At 33.0% G+C, this 15,985-nt stretch overlaps 1 protein-coding gene and 1 long non-coding RNA gene across 2 annotated transcripts; one reads left to right on the forward strand and one right to left on the reverse strand.

The window, feature by feature from the left end:
- Window positions 1-5,753: 5,753 nt before the first annotated feature.
- On the reverse strand, window positions 5,754-7,979 carry LOC142231116 (uncharacterized). The gene is made up of 2 exons (XM_075301736.1): window positions 7,926-7,979; window positions 5,754-7,105 (listed from the first exon to the last, which is right to left on the reverse strand). The coding sequence occupies exons 1-2, from the start codon at window positions 7,977-7,979 to the stop codon at window positions 5,900-5,902; spliced, it is 1,260 nt and encodes a 419-aa protein (XP_075157851.1). The 3' UTR covers window positions 5,754-5,899.
- A 6,848-nt stretch (window positions 7,980-14,827) lies between these two features.
- Window positions 14,828-15,548, forward strand: LOC142232223 (uncharacterized). The gene is made up of 3 exons (XR_012721062.1): window positions 14,828-15,079; window positions 15,173-15,236; window positions 15,310-15,548. It is a non-coding gene; the product is annotated as an uncharacterized LOC142232223 (long non-coding RNA).
- Window positions 15,549-15,985: the final 437 nt, after the last annotated feature.

Here is a 15,985-nt window from a genome sequence, read left to right on the forward strand (position 1 = left end):
ACAAATAAGTTTGCCTTAATTTTTTGCACTTTTAATTTTGCGTTTCGGTTTTAAAACCGAACATAATTCCTCCGGAACCATTAAAGGGGAATTTCGTTCGTAAGATACATATCTTAATTTTTCCAGTTTATGGCATTTACTCTTTCAATCGAAGGTATTCCAAGGGAAGGAGACAATATTTGCATGGCCTCAAAAACGTTTCCCTTTATTATGGTGAGTTTTTTGACAGCCAATGAATGTTCATTATTTTCATCTTAATTTTGCGTTCCAACGCTTCGAATTTTTAACTATGAACTGTCAAACCAATTATTTATTATATGAAACGAAACGAATATATAGCGATAGCGCTATTATTGAAAGCTGTAGCGTGATAACAATAGAAGGGAATTGTTATAACGCCTTAGTGTGTAAATATTTTTTCGATAGTTCAAAAATTTGATAACACTAGTTTACACTGAAAATGTACACTTGATGAGAGTCGACTTTTTATGTATTTTGATCTGCTGAATTCGAAAAAAAAATTTTTTTAAATTTTTATGGAACAGTTTTTGAGATATCCCGTTATTTTTAGTTTTTCGCTCTTGTTTTACTAAACAAATTATATCTCAAGTTAGAAATGTCCGATTATATCGTTGTTGGTACTTAAAAAAATTGAGATGACGAATAATCGTGTATAATTGAATCTGTGATAAGATAAGTGGTTCCAAAAATATTGATGTAAAAAGGGCAAATTTACTCACCCACACAAAAATGCATTTCTCTATGGCCGAGAGGCATTTTTGTGTGGGTGAGTTGCTCATATTTACATGATTTGATATTAGATTTGTTCACTCAATTGCTTATAACTTTGTCATTTTTATACCCTCCACCATAGGATGGGGGTATATTAACTTTGTCATTCCGTTTGTAACACATCGAAATATTGCTCTAAGACCCCATAAAGTATATATATTCTGGGTCGTGGTGAAATTCTGAGTCGATCTGAGCATGTCCGTCCGTCCGTCCGTCTGTTGAAATCACGCTAACTTCCGAACGAAACAAGCTATCGACTTGAAACTTGGCACAAGTAGTTGTCATTGATGTAGGTCGGATGGTATTGCAAATGGGCCATATCGGTCCACTTTTACGTATAGCCCCCATATAAACGTACCCCCAAATTTGGCTTGCGAGGCCTATACGAGAAGCAAATTTCATCCGATCCGGCTGAAATTTTGTACATCGATTTCAAATCACACAAAAATTGGTCAATATCAAGTTCATAATTGTATATAGCCCCCATATAAGCAACCCCCATATTTCAATTCTGGCTCTCTACGTACCGTGCAAAAAGTCCATATCGATTCGTAATTATTTGTAGACTTAACTATACATAACTTTTTTGTCTAATATATACCACGTATGGACTAACTCACAATTTAGAAAACTATGTTAAGAAGTTTTAAGATACCACAACCCAAGTATTTCGATTGTGGATGACAGTCTTTCGTAGAAGTTTCTACGCAATCCATGGTGGAGGGTACATAAGATTCGGCCTGGGCGAACTTACGGCCGTATATACTTGTTTTTATCTTACTTTTGCGTTCCAACGCTTCGAATTTTGAACTATGAAGTGTCAAACCAATTATTTATTATATGAAACGAAACGAGTCTGTGCCAAATTTCAGGACGATAGCGCCATTATTGAAAGCTGTAGCGTGATTGCAATAGACGGGAATGGTTATAACGCCTTAGTGTGTAAATATTTTTTCGAGAGTTCAAAGATTTGATAACACTAGTTTACACTGAAAATGTACACTTGATGAGAGTCGACTTTTTATGTATTTTGGTCTGCTGAATCCGAAAAAATGTTTAAAAAATTTTTATGGAATAGAGATATCCAGTTTTTAGTTTTACGCTCTGGTGTCACCAAACAAATTATATCTTGTGTTGAGTAAGAAATGTCCGATTATATTGTTGTTGGTACATAAATAAATTGAGATGACGAATAATCGTGTATTATAATTGGATCTGTGATAAGATATTTATGTAAAAAGGGTAAATTTTTTATTGAACAGGGACTCATAGACATTTTACGTCTATGGCTCACTCACCCACACAAAAATGCATTTCTCTGTGGCCGAGAGGCATTTTTGTATGGGTGAGTTGCTCATATTTGCATGATTTGACATTAGATTTGTTCACTCAATTGCTTATAACTTTCTCATTTTTTAAGCTAGAGTATCATCTATACGACCATGGAGAGAAAACATTTTTTTTGAAAATTTGGCCTTTTCGCATCGATATACCAATTATAAGCGATTATTCGTCATCTTAATACCTTTCATTTAAGTACCAACAACGATATAATCGGACATTTATAACTCGAGATATAATTTGTTTAGTGAAAAAAGAGCAAAAAACTAAAAATAAAGGGATAACTGTTCCATAAAATTTTTTTTTTCGAATTCAGCAGATCAAAATACATAAGAAAAGTTGCCTCTCATCAAGGGTACGATTTCTCGACTCGCCGCTAGCCGTCACGGTATTCCGTCGCGGATTTTGGGCTTCCCATAAGAAATGCACAGTTGTTCGCCTATCGCTATGGGAATATTTACATACTTATAATTTCTCCCTGATAAAGTATATACATACTCTATACACTCGAAGAAGGAATATGATCACTAGAGTTCGACCGAAGCGGGGTTTTTTGACCGAACCCGATGTTTGCCATAAAAGCAATAATCGGCCGAAGCCGAATTTTTTCCAGAAATTTTTAATCAAAGAAATTCAGTGTGGTTAAGCTCAATTTTAGCATATGTTATTCAACAAAATTACAAACAACAGCAATATAAGATAATTCAGCCAATGCCTTATAATATTCTTTTAGAACTAACAGACTTTTTTGTATTCAAAATTTAGTAGTTTGATATCATACACGCACAGAAAAAACATGTTTGGACATGGTTGCCGCATCCATTTAATGCTTATGTAGAGCACGTAATTGTCGCGAAAACTATGAATTTTGTTTTTCTGAAAAGAATTTTTAGCCGAGAAAAATGTTTGCTGGCAATAAGCACTTAAATGGTTCTCAAATGCCGCAAACAAGTTATATCATTTAAATTATAAAATTTCAGACCATTACATGGTCATTGAAATCATGTACCTGACCATTCATTTTTTTTACTTTTTTGCAGGGAAAAAAGTATTTTTATAAAATACGTATAAATATGTCTAGAATCACAACATGGCCGTAAAGACCATGTACATTTTTTTCGTGACAATTAATTTTTTAACTTTTTTGCAGCGAAAAGAATTTTATAAAAACTGGAGCAGGTACACACGATTTTAATTTTGCGCGTCAGTCGTGTTTTGATTGTTTCTTGGAATGGACGGAGAATACGGAATTTCTGTGTTTTGTGTTAATTTATTTATACAGAAGTGGCACTTGGTTTTATGTGAACACAAAAAAGGAAAGTGTAATTCAAAAAATGTACCTGTGTTTTGTTCTATATTTTGATATATGGTATAATTTATTTTTATTTGCAGTTACATGATGTCTGCATTGGTACATTTGATGGGCTGCGTGTAATGACAAACAAGGATTTTTATAAATTTTACGTTTCGACTGAGACAAATTTAACACTGGGACAATTCGATATGAAATAAATTATTCAAAAAGCTTCGGCTTCGGTTAATCGGCCTCTTGGCGCCTATTCGTGGCCGAATGCCGATTCTTCGATCGAGCTCTAATAATCACCCCAGACATGCTTCAAGAGCAAAATGTTATTTTTGAATGGTGAACATGGAACATGTTTGTCGCAACATAATATTTTCTCGAAAATTATATATCGATATCGGTAACCATGTGTACGTTTTCCGAGAATACAACATTTTTGCTACAAAAATGTTCCATGTTCACCTCCAAAAGTAACATTTTCCTCTTGAAACATACTTGGGGTGGAAATGAACATTTCGTTGTGTTACAAACGGAATGGCAAATTTATTACACCCCCACTAGCATAGTGATGGTGGTATAAAAATATATGATTTATTATACCGAAAGAATTCTCTTCGTTAATTTTACGAAGAATTCTTCATTAACTATTCTTCGTGAATTCTTCATTAAAACAACGAAATTTTCATTCAATTTCGTAAATTTTACGAAGAACATTTTACGTCTACGAAATATTCTACATTAATTTTTCTTCATAAATGTTTCGTAATTTTAACGAAGCTTTCTTCAATTTTCATGATTTCTGTGAAGAAATTTTTACGAATTTATGAATACACCCAGAAAAAAGGGACTCTAATGCCAACTGAACTTTATTTTAGTTCATGAAGATTAGTTGATTTTAGTTAAATTTTGCACAATATGAGTAAATGTTCATTATTTGAATAATTTTTTGCTAACTTTAATGACGTGAACTAAAAATAAGAAAAAAAGTTGTATACAAATATAGTGCACAATTTTACTAAAAAATAAAATAGTTCATATTTTCCTAAAATGGCAGAAGTTTGCTTAAATTGAGTTTATAAGTCTCTCAAATGAGTAAATTTTACTAAAATTGTACCTGTCTCGAACTTCGTACAGCGCTAAAGACATTTTAACAATTTTTAAATCCAATTTTTTCTTCCAACATATGAAATTTTCTTAAACAACAGAAAAAAATTATTTTTAAAAAATTTTCTTCAATTTGACAAAAACTATTAACTTATTTGTAACATGTTGCAATTAGAAAACTATTTTAGTTAAAATTTTCTAAAATAAACCTACATTTTCTTCCACGGTAGGGTCACTTTTTTTTGGTGTATATTACGAAACATTCTGCGTTAATATTTCTTCATAAAAGGTACAAAACGATTTCTTTAAAATAACGAAGAAGTTTCATTGAAGTAGTAAAATTTCCATTCGCGACATAAAATGCCTCTGATAGTGTGCTTGAGTATATTCCTTTATTCTATTTTTTTATGCATGTCTATGCTACTTCTCATTTGGGTGATAGCGCGCTATGAATAAAAGTGAAGCAATACAATAAAAATTATTCAAAACCTTAACATGTAAAGTAGTGTTGACATTTTTCACACTTGTTACTACAACCAAATGCACTTTCGACTATAATTTTTTTCTAAAAGTTCGAACATTTTTGAAAAAAAGTACGAAAGTTTTTCATAAAAAGTACGAAACATTTTCATTAAAAAAAACCAACTTGTTTCATAAAAAGTGCGAAGATTCCTCATAAAAAGTACGATTTTTTTTCTTACGAAAAAATTAACTACGAAAAATTTGGAAGAACTTTTCTTCGTAAAAAGTAAGAAATATTTCGTACTTTTAATGAAAAGTTTCTTTGGTTGTAAAACAATGACAAATTTCGTACTTTTTTACGAAATTGTTTGTTTTTTTTACGAAAAAAATTCTTTCGGTGTACAATCAAATAATGAAGATGATAAATTCAACCCAAAATTTAAAATCCGATTAAACTCCTTTAATGCACACACAATGAAGAATAGGTTTTGAGAGTTTCGGATGAAATATATGCCAGCGAACATTTGCATTTCTTATGAGAAGCCCGGAACATTGGATAGCATTGCTATCGCTTATCAAATTTTTGAAAATGACTCCCATCCTATATAAAGCACGTGTAAAAATCATAAAAGAAAACATTTTCATTACTTTTTCTTGACGACGTTTTTCTCGTGCTTTAATTAGCACATATTTTTGTTGTTTGCTATTCCCCTATGGGCGATATCAATAAATAACGTAAAGTCCATTTTTTATAACAATTCTTGTTTATATTTAATAAATTAACCTTTTATAGTCTAGTGGGAAAATTCTTAACCCTATGAAGATATAATTTAGATATGACCTAGGCTAAACATATATGCTACGATGGTACTATAATGACTGATGGCTGTTGGTAATTCACCAACTGCTTGGGGGATGAGGAGGGAATGATACACTATGACCAGGCGCAGGGGGACCATAAGATGAACCGTGTCCATGTGGTGGGGGACCATGTGGTGGAGGACCATGTGGTGGTGGACCATGTGATGGTGGACCATGTGATGGAGGTCCATGCGGTGGAGGTCCATGTGATGGAGGACCATGTGGTGAAGGACCGTGAGATGCAGAACTGCCAACCGATCCACTACTGCTGGGTGGACCCTCCTCAATACGCATTACTTTGAGGACACCCTTTTGCACTACCCGTCCACCTTTGAAATAACTGTTATCGCCTTTACTTTGTCTAACAACAGCGCTACCTTTTTGTCCAAAGTGAGCAATCAATTGGGCATTATAGGCAGTGTCATCACCACCACCACCATAACCTCCACTACCTGCACCACCACTACTACCTCCGAAACCACCATGTCCTCCAAAGCCATTTTCTTCTTCAATAACAAGTTTGATAATTTGAGGTATAATACCACCATCACTGCCACCGAAAGAGCCTGCTCCATAACTGTCATGTGAATATCCCGAGGCATATGATTGTCCATGACCATATGAAGAGCCTGATGAATAGCCATGGGAAGAACCTCCAGAATGACCACCACTTTCAGTTATAACCTTGAAAATTTGTGCATCACCACCAGCATCAGCACCACCGTGGTCATGTCCATGATAATGGCCAGCATCATGTCCATGATAATGACCGGCATCATGTCCACCGCCATAAGAAGCACCACCATGCCCTGCAGAATCTTCCAGAATGACTTTATAAATTTGAGCACCACCTCCACCATGGCTGGATCCATGAGAATGACCATGGTGTTCGGCATAGGAACTACCATGAGAATGACCATGATGTTCGGCATAAGAACTACCGTGAGAGGGACCATGATGTTCGGCATAGGAACTACCGTGAGAGTGGTCGTGATGTTCGGCATAGGAACTGCCGTGAGATTGACCATGATGTTCGGCATATGAACTGCCGTGAGATTGGCCATGGCTAGGACCACCGTGTCCATGGCCTCCCGATGGAGTTGCTACTACATCATAGGTAATGCCGCTGCCACCACTACTAGCTGCACTGCTCCCCGCTGCCGATCCACCGCCGATTCCAGCCAACAGGTGCAATAGCGTTGCATCACATATGCATGCCAGGCTCAATAAACCAATAATAATCTGCAATTAAAATTAATCCAAGCGAGTTAGTTAATAGTGCACTGGAGTCCACATAGAAATCGTTTTGGACACAAAATCTACGAACCTTCATCTCAGTTCAGTTTTCGTATGGGAATGGGGGAATCTTGTAAAACTGACTGAACCTGTAAACTCTAGACTATGGAATGATTTGACTTTCTAGCATTTCTTTACATTTATACCAGCCCTAGCCAAATTTGGATAACTGGCCGATCCTCTCTATCCCAAATGAGCAGCACAACGCATCAGATCTTCAATAGTTGCAATATGTGCTGTTTGCGCGGGCATCATCATTAAATTTGAAATATTTTTGAATGTGTCGTTTGTGAACTACAACAAGCTCGCGATTATTTCTTCATCAACGAACTGGACACAAGAGCCATTTCGATGAAAAAGATATTTCAAGTTCATTCAAACTTATAATAAGTATTTCAAAATTTCTTTTCATGTTTAAAACAAAACCCTAAAACTACCCAATTGCTGATGATGAACCTGGCTGTGGATGGGGACCATTATTGTTGGTTTCCCTTAGAAACAAACGTTGGAAATAGTTTAAAACATTTTTGCATATTTTAAGCAACCAGTTCAGCCAAAAGAAGAAGAAGGTGATGATGATAAAGCCGAAACAGCATATTATCCACCAACACTGAAAAATTGGTAGCCAAGTTACAACGACGATACATCTATCGGTCCATATAACATTTGCGGTCAATGATTAACAATTGATGTTGTTAGCTTTGGCAATGCAAGTGTACGATATGCGTGGTTAGTGGAACGTTGTCCAGCATCAGAAACAACCAACGCGTCCAGTACCATTATCATCCAAATCGGCTTCAACGCCGATCAATATGATCATCATTAAAGTATCGAGATACCCAACACATTATTAAAACATCTGTGTGTGTGTGTGTTCCCATCAAATGTTTTATTAACTGACCTTGGTCAACATATTTGTTGTTAAGACTTTGAGAGCTCTTGGCCCAGGCAACTGCTAGTAAATACTCCAAGAAACTTGATATTTTTATTCGATTTTGTTTTGCTCACCTATTTCTCATTTTTTGCATAGGGATAGCTCAGCCTAAACCATCATAGATCGAGTTATTGTCTGGTGTACCAAATAAATAAAGAGACAATAAAAATAGACGATGTATATTAACTGTGAGTAATTGGATAATTGAATCGTGGAGTAATTGATGAAATATGTATGATATTGTATGAAAGAAGAGGAGACTGAAGGCAATGAATTTGGGTTCGCTGAGAACCACCATGGGGCAAAGGTTAGTATATTTTTTCGGTCCAAAAATGTAGCCCAAATAATCTTTATTAATCACTTATGTGAGATTGGCAAAAGGAGACATGTTTCACAAAAACTATTTTTTTTTAAATTAATTTTTAGTTGAAATTCCTTCAATTACAGAAGTATTGTAATTAAATAGTTGATTTATTTAATATACTAGCCCGCTTCGCTGCGCCTTTTTCCTAAAAATAGGAAAACATTGCGTTAACTTAGTCAACCATATCCTTCGTGCTGAAAACAAATTCGAAAAGATTTGGATTCTTTCAAACAAATCGGACAACTTGCCTTTTCGTTTATAGATAGAAATAAGGCGGACGCCTTAACAAATGTCGGGGAGTGGGTATTCCCTTTTCACCAATTTTTTTTAAATTATGTTTTTAAGTTATGTTTTGTATAGTTTTTTTTTTATAAAAAAATTCCCTGAAAATTCCAATAAAATCTAGAAACTTTCCTTCAAGCAAGGAGAAGGTTCCCTCCTCGTCCATATACCCATCAACAGGTACACCACCTCAGCAAAAAAAGCGTCGCCAAAAAAGTAATGAAAATGTTCTTTTTGGGTCCGGAAGTGGTGCAAAATTGACGCAGAAGCGATGAATTTAACATGGGCTTGTCATAGGACGGAAGTCCTCCATTTCAACTGCCGGTGCACTGAATTTGCATCACTTCTTTAGGTGTGATCCGAATTCAATGTTTTGGAAGTAAATTAAAAAATTCTGTGATATTTTGTCAAATAAAAAAATTTTATAATTTTTTATAATTTTTAATGGATTCTAACGTTTGTCGGAAATGTTTGACCTCAAATATTTTCAAAAATTCACAATTTTTTCAGATTGGATTCAGCATTTTTTTCGACAAAATTTAAATGATTTGTACCATTTTATGAATTCGTTCTCTGTTTTTAACCTAATTTAAACAAAAAAGTTAAAATTACCCATTAAAAGTATGAAAAAACCAAGATATAAAAAATTTAATTAAAAGGACTTCCTGGGTAGTTAAAATAAAGAACATTATTGGGAGTGCATCTTCTGGAAGTGCTTTTAAAGTTGTGCCTTTGGAAGAACTTCCAACTTTTTTTGCTGGGACATTGATTTCATAACCCTCCCCCTCGGCCTTTGTAACTATCAAGAAAACTTGAGATTTTTTTTTTCAGTTTTAGAGGCCCCCCTTCCCGATTAAATATCGAAAAGTGATATTTATAAGCCAAATTTTCAAAAAGCAGGGCAAAGGCGTCCAAATATCACAAAAACAGGTATCCAATATTCATTTCATAACCTCTCCCCACGTCCTCTGTAAATTTCAAGTAAATTGGAAAAGTTCAATTGTTTTTCTGTATGTACTTAAGGAGAAACGGATTTCTCCCTATGCCCTTTTATTTTTCCCCGACCAAATATTAAAAAATCAGGAACCCGATATAAATTTCATAACCTCATCCAGTTTTTCCGTAAAATTTCAGTCGGAGGACTTTAGTTTTGTTTTCACTGTACTTTAAAAAATTCGGGCAAAGGCAACCTTCCCTGAAAATTTCAAGCAAATTTGTTCCAAGTTTCAAAAAGTTGGACAAGGGGGAGGTCCCCCTCCCTGTCCACCTATGAACACATCAGGTACCCCATATTAATTTCATAACATCATGTTCTCTGTAAATCTCAGGTAATTTAAAGAATTTTTTTCATTGTACTTTAAAAAAGTCGGACAAAGGGGAGGTTCCCTCCGCGACCAAATATCGAAAAATACAGTAGCGGATCTTTGTCTAAATGCCAACTACAACCTTCAATCAAAATTTTAAGCAAATCGGTCAAGTTTGGTCCAATTTTCAAAAAAGTGCGAAGGTGTCAAAAAATGAGGTACCCTATTTTTTATTTTTTTTATTTAAAATAACAGCTTTATTGTATATACAAGATATAGATGCCTCAGCGTCTTATAGACCTTGTTGAGGCTAGTTGGCAAAGGTAAATTCAAAGCTCAATAAATAACATAAGTCTTGAATATTAACATAAAATGGATATGGAAAAACTAGGTAAATACATTATTTTAGGAAGCTAATGTATGAAATATATAATGAAAGTTATGTAGTTATAAACAGATTATGGCAGAATTTCATCTATACTATCATTTAGGTGCATTTTAATTAACCTTTTAAATAAAGAAATCGTACTAATATTTTTCAAATTATTCGGCAAACTATTATACGCTCCTTCACATGAGCGCCCCCTACGATCTCTGAAAGTTTCAAGTAAATCGGTTCAGCCGTTTCTGAGCTTACCCGGAGCATACAAACAAACAAGCATACTTTGAATTTTATATAGAGATTTAGTTGGTTCAAGTTCCTAAATTGTCATAAAATATTTGGGTCACATATTTACACACAAATTTTTATTTGACCTACGAATACAGTAGGCCTGTTTTCTTTTAGTACTCGATGCAATATGTCTATGAGCTATCTAGAACAAGTCATCAGTGGAAGTCTAGTCGGGGTTGCCAAGTCTTTCAAAGCTTCTCTAAGTGGTTTCACTGCAATATAGAACGCCGTTCGGACTCGGCTAAAAAAGGAGGTCCTTTGTCATTGAGCTTAACATAGAATCGGGCAGCACTCAGTGATAAGAGAGAAGTTCAGCAATGTGGTATCACAATGGACTGAATAGTCTAAGTGAGTCTGAAATATGCTTTTCAAATGCATAATTGTGCATATTAATTTTCGATTTTTAAATAAAATATATACTTTTGTTTTTAATAAAAAATATGCTTCATTTTAATATTATTTGCCGATCTTTAAAATGCAAGTGCGGGTTATGGCGATTTTTTTCTAGAAAAAAGTGGCGATTATTCTAGAAATTTTTTTGACAGCCCTGGCTGTGGTTTTAGGTTAAAACTCGCGGTCCATGTACTCTCTCTCTCTCTCGCTCTCTTTGAGTAACATATTTTAAAATATATAGGGTGGTATGTAATGCAAAAAAGTAAAGAAATATATTCCTTATTTTTTTTTAATTTTATTGCTCTAAAGCAAAAATGCCGGAAATAACTTCTATGTTAGTTTTAGAATCAGTTTAGCACTCTATGGTATTTTCCACTCTTGGCGAAGGGCCGTCTTGAGATTATCAATCCTTTGGTATATTTTAGTGTCAACCTGTCTCTCAAAAATTCCAAGCGAGCTGAATGTATTCTAGCGGTATATTCAACTCACAAGCAAGTTTTCTACCATTGCGGCGTGGACTTTGATCAAATCGGGCTTCACTTTTCGGTATATGACAATTTTACCGTTTTCTCCATCTACTTTATGGACGCGATGAAACACGAGCAATAATACAATAAATAAATTTATTCAATTTAAATGTTGGAGGTCTCTAACGATATCCATTTGAGGTTTTCCAGGCCAAATATAAAGCAATCACACTATCACGTTTGAATTCCATCACGAATAGCTTTATTTCTGAATGCAATAGATCAAAATGTTTTCTTTAGAAATGATAGAAAACTGAAGTTGGGTTCAGTCCCAGTTTCGACCAAACACCAAAAAATTTTTCAGCGGTGGATTATCCACCCTCAGGAATGCTGGTGAAATTTCCGATTGTTTTAAAGCTTCTCTAAGTGGAACGCCGTTCCGACGCAATGTGGAACGAGGTTCCGACTCGCTTATAAAAAGGAGGTCCTTTGTCATTGAGTTAAACATAGAATCGGACAGCACTCAGTGATTAGAGAGAAGTTCATCACTGTGGTACCACAATGGACTGAATACTCTTAGTGAGCCCGAAATATCGGGCTGCCACCATACCTAATCTAACCCGACCTGAATTTGCTCATATAATGTCTTCTAGCGGAGCTCGACCAGAATTAATACAACGCAAGATAAATACATACGACTACAAAAATAAAATTTTTATAGGAAGAAAGAACTAACTCGTGCTTAAATTTTTAACTACAATCCACGAAATTACTCCCTCTCATAGAAGAAAAAATTAACCAAAAATGAAGAAAAAATCGTTGGCGCCAAATTATGACCATTTTAACAATACATTCTTATAATTTTTGAGAATCGTACGAAAATTTTCTTTTGCTTTAATTCATATTAAACTTATATGTACGGTCATTGAACTTTATACCCACGTCTAGTTCATAAAGAGTTTGAGGCATACTTAAAAAATGGAAAATTTCATTGGGCTGTGGAAAATTTCGAAAAAAATAATAAAGTTTTACTTCCACAATTTTTTTTCAAATAAAAATGAGTTCAATTTAGCGTTAGTGTAACTGTAAATTTTTTTCGGTGTAGAAAATTTACAGTGATAATTTACATTGTTTTTTGATAAACTTGTACTTGCTTTCATAACAATATATATTTCCGTTATAAAAATAAAGTATTTATTGAGATTAAATATTAAATAATTGATTGCAGGACAGCTAATGCTCAATCATTTACCACAAATTGAAAAGTGCAAACATTCAGGCCTATTTAATCATTTTTTGCTTGACGCCTCTGTAGCACATTTGCTATTACTTGTGCGTTTTTATTTCTTTTATCTTTTATTATTTTATATTATTGTTACTCTTGACATTCGAAGAGTAAAAGATATAAATCATTATTTATCCAATAAAACAAAAAACATAGGCTATAAACAAATTACGAATGTCCAAACTAACACAATAACATTGCGATTTTCATATTTTTATTATATCACATTCCCCATTGTGTTTGTTCATTCATAAGTATCTATTATTTAAGACCAGTTTTGTACTACAGAGGGTAACGGATTTAAGAATGTCAGAAAACCCCGCATTTTTTTCATATATGCGTTTTTTCTTATAGAAAAAGTTTCTTATAAGCATATGCATTTATATAAGACATTTCTTTCTTATAGGAATATACACCCAGAAAAAAGTGACCCCTTCTTTAAGTTAAAATGAACTCATTGTGAAGAAAGTTGAACTTCGTATAGCGCCAAAGACATTTTTATTTGTTTGAACGATGTGATTTTCGTAGAAATTCGGAATAATGCATTTCATATATTAGTTAACATTTTCCTATATTTATATACCACTATACTACAGAATGAAAAAATTTAACTAATTTGAATTCATATATGGAATGATTTTATTGAAATTTTTTCATTCATTTCGACAAATCTTACACATTTGTGGTAAAACTTTTACTTCATAATTAGAATTGCTTACCTTCGTTTTTAAATACAATTTTATTTATTTCTATAAGCAATTTTATCTTCAATAAAAGACATGTTTTATTAATATATTGAATATATTTATTAAGAATCAACAGCATCGAATCTCTTTGAAATATTAGTTTATTATTCCACTATTTCCAATTTCCGTGTGATATTATCAACTGTAAAACGCACTTTTTCTTCTTCTTGTACTTTTCACTTTTAATAAGTTGCTGCCTAACGATTTTGTCCTCCTTTTACAATTTCAATACCTACAGATATAAAAAAATCATAAAACATTTTTGTTGCAAAAGGTTAGCGTCACTGAATATTACCTGATAATTGAAGATTCCAAAATGAAGACAAATGAAAGGGTTGTTATTCTGCTGGTGTTTTCTTTCTTTATACACTATCACGAACATTGATAGATTTATTTAAAAAAACAAAAATTTTCTCACTAATTTAAAATAACAAATATTTTATATATTTTATTTGTTATTTATTATATTATTTTACCATATTATTTTTTAACAATCTCTCCGTATACCAAAACAACGCGATTCCAATTAAAAAACAACCGACGCGCAAATATATCGATTACACCCACGCGCAAACACATCGATTACGATGACAGGTATCGATTACAGGTAGACAATAGAAATTTAGGAAAATTTCCTATATTCTAAAAAGTGTGTTTACTTAAGTTTTGAAAGGATTGCATACTTCTTAGTACGAATGAACTAAAATATTTTTCTATGCCAAGTGTTGTTCGTATGTATGAAAAACATTCTATTATAAAGTAAGTCGCAATTATCATTTTATAAGAAATTTTACTAATTTTGAGGAAACTTGGTTTTAGTTCGGTTTTTGTTTATTTTTACACACAAAAAATTATCACCAACATTTTTTCAATTAAGCACTTAATTGAATTTGGAAACTGATTCAATTAATATGTTAATTGATTCAATTAATTATTTAATCAAATCCGAATAAAACCCAATTAAAAAAATGATTGATATTTGTTACGTTTCCAATTAAAATATTAATTGATTCAATCAATTTGTTAATCAATTCGGAAATAATTTTCAATTACAAACGTGATTGAATTTTTTTCCGTTTCCAATTACACATGTGATTGATCCAATCACTTTTGTGATTGAAATTGAATAATTTTGAGCAATGGAAAGAGCGAAAAGAGAACAAGAGAATGGGTATTTATTCAACATTGTATGATGGAGAGATCAGTCTATAGAAGTAACTTGTAACGAACGGTTGGGTTTTTGTTTTTCGCGTAAATTGAAAAACATGATTGGCGACATTCTGTCTGCTGCATTGAAAATGTGTACATAAATATTTTGAACGCAAAAACAAATCATAGCAAAGGGTTGAAATAAATAAAGTGTGCAACAACAAATGGCCACGTGGTAAACATATGAGAGAACGCATTTGAAATTACCTGTGTTTTTGTTTTGTGGTATTGTAAAAATGGAAAACAATCTACGTTTATTGAAGGTAAGAAATTGTGAAATGTGAATACCGTTTTCCATTGAAGCCTGTTTACATTAAACGGACTAAAATAATATATTTTTTATTCATTTCTTTTAGTAACCAATTTTATTTCGTGAAATTGACCAATCAATCCCATCAACTCCACCATTTTATCAAATATGTAAGAATATGTTTGCAACAAAAAAGTGGGTACCGTATTGATCTTTTAAAATTATAATTTTTTTCACTCCTAGTTTTCTTAAAACCAAGAGCGGTATGGGTTTGTTGGAAGATTCACCTTGAAGTTGCGAAGTGGCGTTGGCATTAAATTGTATTTTTGTTTTACCTGCCTTTTTCAGTTTGAACCCAAGTAGAGAGCAGTATATCTGATATATAAACTAATGAGCTGAATTATGTAATGGTAAAAAAGTTCTTTCTTTTGGATTTAAAAATATGAAAAATATCCGAAAATAATAAAAATGTGTATTTCCCATTTACATTTTTTTTCTATTTTTAGAATTTGCAAAGTATAATCAATATAATACCAAATATTACATTGCTTTCCCATTATTTTTGTTTATGATTGGTTCAAATTTTAATAGACGATTTCAATGTGCGGAAATTTTGGAAAGGAATTGTTACTAAAATTAAATTACCGAGCTCCTTAATACACCTTTTTATGCTAAAAGACTACAACTGCAAAAGAAGATTATAAATCTGCAATCTAGAACTAAGAATTGAACTTGATACTCTATGCAGGTAATGTTTAACAAAATTAACTTTTAATTGAACAAAATTAAATTCGAATTATTCTGTTTACTTTCAGAAAAACTAATTTAGCTTACAGGCTGCTGATTTATTGGAAATCTAGGCGTATCTACATATTAGAAGGACCATGCTAACATGGTTATTATTATAAGGAAGATAATG

This window comes from Haematobia irritans, chromosome 3 (genome assembly GCF_050003625.1).
Source record: "Haematobia irritans isolate KBUSLIRL chromosome 3, ASM5000362v1, whole genome shotgun sequence".
NCBI lineage: Eukaryota > Metazoa > Arthropoda > Insecta > Diptera > Muscidae > Haematobia > Haematobia irritans.

Bases quoted from the DNA above. Each gene is read 5' to 3' on its own strand.
- LOC142231116 (XM_075301736.1), bottom strand. From the start codon at position 7,979: ATGATCATATTGATCGGCGTTGAAGCCGATTTGGATGATAATGGTACT. The intron at 7,106-7,925 runs GTTGGTTGTTTC...TTTTAATTGCAG, and splicing joins ATGATAATGGTACTGGACGC to ATTATTATTGGTTTATTGAG.